Source organism: Cucurbita pepo, chromosome 3 (genome assembly GCF_057944985.1).
Source record: "Cucurbita pepo subsp. pepo isolate OVF chromosome 3, ASM5794498v1, whole genome shotgun sequence".
Lineage (NCBI taxonomy): Eukaryota > Viridiplantae > Streptophyta > Magnoliopsida > Cucurbitales > Cucurbitaceae > Cucurbita > Cucurbita pepo.
Genome location: NC_141800.1, coordinates 12,258,462 through 12,264,923, shown reverse-complemented (window position 1 = coordinate 12,264,923; position 6,462 = coordinate 12,258,462). Strand labels below are relative to the sequence as shown.

The following is a 6,462-nucleotide window of genomic DNA, read 5'->3' as shown; positions in this document are numbered from 1 at the left end:
ATTCGGGAGAAGAGAGGGAGCAATGAAATCCTCTTTAATACTCTAGTTCCATAGCAAGGAGACTTGAAGGGTAATAGAAGGGTTAGGAATAATTCTTCTTCTAGAGCCTTGTTTATAGAAATTACAACGATTATGGAAATAATCACCATTCATGACCCTCGGAAGTGGGCTTGAGAATCTACTAAAAGGAACTAAAATCTACCACAAAACTCAACAACTTATCTATTTAATCTCTCTTAGCCGAACCTTCCTCATTAGAGTTGATTTTCTCATCATTTTCTGTTTTTTTTTAACAGTAGTGGCACTCTGTTTTAGTTTGTAATAATTAAAATCTCCAACACCCATTTGAATGTTACCCAAAAACTCACTTAATTTCTAGCGATAAAATTAACCAAAAAGATAGGTTCCCTGTGGAATCGATAATTTACTTATTACTTGCTACTTGTGATAGTGTATACTTGCACTTATTCTTGTGAATTTTACATCATTTTATTATATACATCCACAAGCGATCAAGTTTTTGGCGCCGTTGCCTGGGAACCTAATTTGGTTATTTTACTTGTTGTAGATTTTCGTGAGTTGGAGCCAAAAAGAAGCCATAGTAAGCTGAATTTTCTACTGCTGAATTTACTGCTGCAGAATTATATTTACTACTGCAGAATTGAGGTTACTGCTGCAGAATTCTGTGCATGAACCCACCTACGGGTTTGAAATTTATTTTTGATCCCGAAATAGAGAGAACCTTTAGACGAAAGTTGAGGGAGAAAAAGAAAATGGCAGAACAGAATATACAGCAAATGGCCCAACTGAATCGAGAGTTTGAAAATCTAGTGATGATGGCTAATCAAGAGAGAATTACTGCTAATGTCATTCATTTAGCCGATGATAGAGAACTAGCAATCCGAGCATATGCACACCCAGCTATGGAAGAGCTAAATCCGTGCATTATTAGACCCAAAATGCAAGCAACCACGTTTGAGCTAAAGCCCGTGATGTTTCAAATGTTGCAAACCATTGGGCAATTTCATGGACTACCGTCGGAAGATCCCCACCTACATCTAAAGTCATTTTTGGGAGTTAGTGACTCATTTCAATTTCAGGGAGTGGATAAAGACGTGATTAGATTGAGCTTATTCCCTTATTCTTTGAGGGATGGTGCTAAATCATGGTTGAATACCTTAGCACCGAGAACAATTGATTCTTGGACTAGTCTAGCAGAGAAATTTTTGATCAAGTACTTTCCACCCACTAGAAACGCACGGTTCAGAAATGAGATTGTTGCTTTTCAACAGTTTGAAGATGAGACATTAAGCGAAGCTTGGGAAAGATTTAAGGAGATGCTTAGAAAGTGTCCTCACCATGGACTACCTCATTGTATACAAATTGAGACTTTCTACAATGGATTAAATATTGCTACTAAACAAGTAGTTGATGCTTCTGCCAATGGAGCTATTTTGTCAAAGACATACAATGAAGCATATGAGATTTTAGAGAGAATAGTATCTAACAATTGTCAATGGGCCAATGTGAGAAGCAACCCGGAAAGAAGACCCGAGGAGTACTTGAAGTTGATGCTTTCTCCTCTATCAACGCTCAACTAGCTTCGGTGACTAATATTTTACAAAATCTGGCGTTTGGACAAGGCTCAATGATCAAAGCACCAGCCCATACAGTTGCTGTGATGACCCAGACAGCAACTGAATCTTGTGTATATTGTGGAGAGGAACACACTTTTGATCAATGTCCAAGCAATCCGGCCTCAATTTGTTATGTGGGGAATCAAGCTAGTCAAGGCAACAAAAAAAAACAATCCCTCCTCAAATACTTATAATCCAGGGTGGAGAAACCATCCAAACTTCTCATGGAAGGGACAAGGCTCATACAACCAACAAATGCCAACTAAAGCAAATTACCCTCCGGGTTTTGGATTACAAAATCAATTGACATATGGTTCTCAACAAGCCACCACCCAATGGGAAGGAAGTAGCCAAGCTCAACACATACAGGAAATATTGCTTGAGAGCCTAATAAAGGAATATATGGCTAAAAATGATGCTGTGATACAAAGTCAACAAGCATCATTGCGAAATTTGGAAGTTCAAGTAGATCAATTAGCAAATGAGTTACGAAATAGACCTCTTGGTAAGCTGCCAGCAGACACCGAAATGCCAAAAAGAGAGAGAATGGAACAATGTCAAGCAATAGAGTTGAGAAGTGGGAAAGAAATACCCAGCAGAGGAGAAAAAATTAAAGAACACGGTGATAGTTGCTCTTAAGAAACTGCTGATACACAGCAAAGAAAGGAAGAAGCTGTTGTGCAGGAAGAGCACAACAAAAATGATGTAGAAGCTGCTGTACAGAAAGAACACAACAGAAATTATGCAGAAATTGTGAAGCTTCCTAAAACGCAAACATCAATCAGCAGTGGACAAGAGAGCAGAACACACACACCATCACCTCCTTTTCCACAAAGAATAAAAAGAAAGAAGAAAGAAGCCCACTTTGAGAAGTTCATGGACATATTTAAGGAAATTCACATAAATATATCATTAGTTGAAGCTTTGAAGCAAATGCCAAATTATGTGAAATTCTTGAAGGATGTGCTCACCAATAGAAGAAAGTTTGAAGAATTCAAGGTGGTACCATTGAATGAAGAGTGTAGTGCAATATTGAAAAACAAGATCCCACTAAAGGAGAAAGACCCCGGTTCATTCACAATTACAATATCAATAGGAGGGAAGAAGCTAGGTTGAGCATTATGTGACTTGGGATCAAGCATTAATCTAATGCCGCTGTCTATTTACAAAAAGTTAGGTATTGGTGAAGCTAGACCAACTATAGTCACTCTTCAACTAACAGATCAATCTTTCACTCATCCAGAAGGAAAAATCGAAGATATCCTAATTCAAGTGGACAAGTTCATCTTTCCAGCTGACTTTATCATTTTGGATTATGAAGCGGATCATGATGTGCCAATTATCTTGGGGAGACGATTTTTGAAAACTGGAAGAACATTGGTAGATGTCCACAAGGGAACAATAATGTTGAGAATGAATGATCAACAAATAGAATTTCATATGAATGACAACATGAAATATCCAGCAGTAGTAGAGGAATGCTCAACAATTTATAAATTGACAGAGAATCCAGCAACTAATAGTTGGAAACAGCAACAAGAAGGGGACAGCAGCTGGAATAATTGCACTACACAAGCAGAAGTGGAGAAAACGGTAAGAATTTTTGGATCACTGGAATTAGAAGGAAGAATGAATTCATTAATGAAGTTATCTATTGATGACACACCATTGAACTACATCTTAGAAGAACTATTTGATATATGGGAGATAGACTTCATGAAATTATTCCCACCCACTTCAAGATGGAGAGTTCCAAAGGGGCATCACTTCTTTGACAATGGATAAAAAAGAAAATGAAAAGAGGAAGAGGGAGTTAGTCACAATTTGCAAGCAAATATATGAAGCTCCGAGTAAACCAAGTTAGTTTTTCTTTTCTTTTTATTTATGCACCTATATAGTTGTTTCTAAATAGCTATCTTCACTTTCCTTAGAATGATAGTTATTTATTTATTTATTTATTTTACTTGTTATTGTGAATAACTCATATGCTCCAAAGAAGTTAGCCAATTTTGTAGATGAATTAGAGGGATTGAGATGTGGCTAGTAATGCTAATTTCAATCTATAAAGGAGACTAATTACACTTAGTGCATGCTAGGATGTGATTCATGACAAATATTATTCTCTCGTAGTGCACGTTGCCACATAGTTGTCTTGTCCATTTTCATTTGCATGTGGTTTTATTTCATTTTAATGTTGTTCACTTTCTCATTCACTACATGCCATGACACCACCAAAGAAAATTTATTTTAGGAACATCCTAAAAGATTTTCTAATCCCCCAAGGAAAGAAATTTATATGGAAAAGAGAAATGGACAGAAAATAATCCTTATACATTCTCGAGTAAGCTTGAAATGTTAAGAAAGGAGTTGCTAGACATCATGGTTCACTTGCAACAGTAGACATACAGCAGCAGTACCAACAGCTGGACTAATAGCAGATTTACAGCAGCAGTATTTCCAAGTTTCTGGAGAAAATTTTAAAAGAATGGAGCCGCAAAGAATCTTCACAATGTCTAAAGATAAGAGAATTCTCTAAACACACCCTTTACAATCTTATTATCTTATTTTGAAGCATGCATCCATATATTTGTTGTCTGTTTTTGTTTTGTTGACGGCATATAATTTTGAAAGATATCCATGCATGCAACCTAGAAGCATGAAGTTTTAGGAAGGGTAATAGATCATGCATATTTCTCTATATGTAGTCATGATGTTTTGTGCAAGAACTAGGGATGTATTGTCAAATGGGATAAATAAAACAGTAAGGTGAGTGGAGTGTTTTTCTAAAAGAAAATTAAGGAAATTGAAGCTCACATTGAAGAGTATTCATCAAAGTTAAGGTGAGGATCCAATCTATCATAATCCACCTTAATTAGAAAGAATTCCCATAATTCACCTAACCTTTAAACCATTTTCCCAACATAAACAATAACCAAGAGCTTCTACACCTCAATTTACTTTCAAGAATGATTCCACACCCACACTAATGCTCATTGAGGACAATGGCTAGTTTAAGTTTGGGGGTATTAAAGCAAATTCTATCGCCCCCACAAAAAAAAAAAAAAAAAAAAAAAAACACCATACCCGAGACCATTCCTCTTCAACCTAAAGCTTGAACTCTCAATGCTAAAAACAAAAAGTCATAATTGCTCGTTGTCAGGCAATCTGCATCACCAATGGTGGTGTCTGAATCGGAGGTAATTGGGATGTAAAAAAAAAAAAATGTATCCTTATTGTTCAGGTGAGTTGCATCACAAATGTGGCCACACTGAAAACTATAGGATGCTAGCAAAAGAGTCGAGCTAAGGAGAGAACGAGTGTTAGCCTGTATAGTCATCCCTTGAAGACTTAGGTGATTTGCACCACAAGTGGAAGTACCCAGAGAATAGGGGGATGACTTGAAGGATTCTTGGGAGAAAAAATTTTGTCATGATAAGAGAAAGTTAATGAAATAAATTATGAAGCAAAGGTAAAATGAATGGTAATCATTTTAGTAGTGTTTTGGGGAATACGATGGAAGTGAGGAATGTGTTATTTTTCTGGTAAGATTTGGTGATAAGTGTAGGGTGAAATGTGGGAAACAACTAATTTGAGGAAGGAATATAAAGAATGTGATCTAAATCATGTCTTTGATAAATACTCTACGAACATTTTGTTAATGAGAAAAAAGGGAGAGTGGAGAGAATGATTGCTCAAGGATGAGCAATCTTTTAAGTTTGGGGGTGTGATAACTCTGTAAATGTAGAGTCATATCAAGTCTTTTTGTAGTTAATATTGCACTCTTATTCACCATTTTCTCATTTATTCCCAATTTATTCTACTTAGTGAACATGAAATCGTTTATTGCGGCTGAACATGAAAAAATATGATTTGGCATAAATCGATCTTAATTGTATATTTAATTGAATTATGTGGTAAAATTTCAGACATTTATGCTAAAGCATGTGATAGTAGCAAATTTGGAAACAAATGGGGGATGACATGGAAATTTTAAATCCACGTCAGCAGTCCAAGTGGGTCATTGACTATCCAATTAGGAACATCCTATGTGGACAACTTATTCCTTTTCAGCCCTAAAGCCCAATGAGGAAACGGACAACTTATTCCTTTTCAGCCCTAAAGCCCAATGAGGAAACGGACAACTTATTCCTTTTCAGCCCTAAAGGGAAACTCATGCTCAATATAAAAGGAAAAGGAAGACCAAGAGGAAGGGGAGCCACACTTTGGGGGAGAAAATCGAATTACACAGCAGCAGCCTCTGCTGCAGTGAACTACTGTGAAACCAGAGAAGAAGAAGAAAACCCTAATCCAGCAGCTGTTGACAGCAACAAGGATTGATCAGGGCAAAGAGGTGGACGTGAGAGCTCAAGAGAAGGAAACTTCTATTGACGAACGGCAACAAACCGGGATAACTCTCTATTTCCTTATTCTCTTTCCTTATTCCATCAATTTTACATGATGAAGATGCGGATTCCTCTGTTTAAGTCAGTGTACCCTGTAAGGATCAGATCCTTAGCACTGTACATTAGCATATAGTCCCTCGTTCTCCTAAGATACTTGAGGATATTTTTAACGGCAGTCCAATGAGCACGTCCCGGATTGGACTGATATCTACTGACAATTCTCACAGCATAGCATATGTCCGATCGGGTACATAGCATGGCATACATCAGACTGCCGACCGCTGATGCATAGGGAATGTGTCTCATATCCTCAACTTCTTGAGGTGTCTTAGGACTTTGTTCCTTCGACAAATGAACTTCATGCCTAAAAGGTAATAATTCTTTCTTGGAGTCCTGCATCTTATACCGAATCAACATTTTGT

The 6,462-nt window shown here is 37.1% G+C and overlaps 1 protein-coding gene and 1 non-coding gene across 2 annotated transcripts; one reads left to right on the top strand and one right to left on the bottom strand.

The window, feature by feature from the left end:
* The first annotated feature begins 773 nt into the window (after window positions 1–773).
* On the top strand, window positions 774–1,601 carry LOC147793251 (uncharacterized). The gene has a single exon (XM_087122184.1). The coding sequence runs from the start codon at window positions 774–776 to the stop codon at window positions 1,599–1,601; it is 828 nt and encodes a 275-aa protein (XP_086978310.1).
* Window positions 1,261–1,366, bottom strand: LOC111786804 (small nucleolar RNA R71). Its single transcript, XR_002812690.1, has one exon. It is a non-coding gene; the product is annotated as a small nucleolar RNA R71 (small nucleolar RNA).
* Window positions 1,602–6,462: the final 4,861 nt, after the last annotated feature.

What these genes read in the sequence shown, in the direction of transcription:
- LOC147793251 (XM_087122184.1), top strand. Translation starts at nt 774, where the DNA reads ATGGCAGAACAGAATATACAGCAAATGGCCCAACTGAATCGAGAGTTT.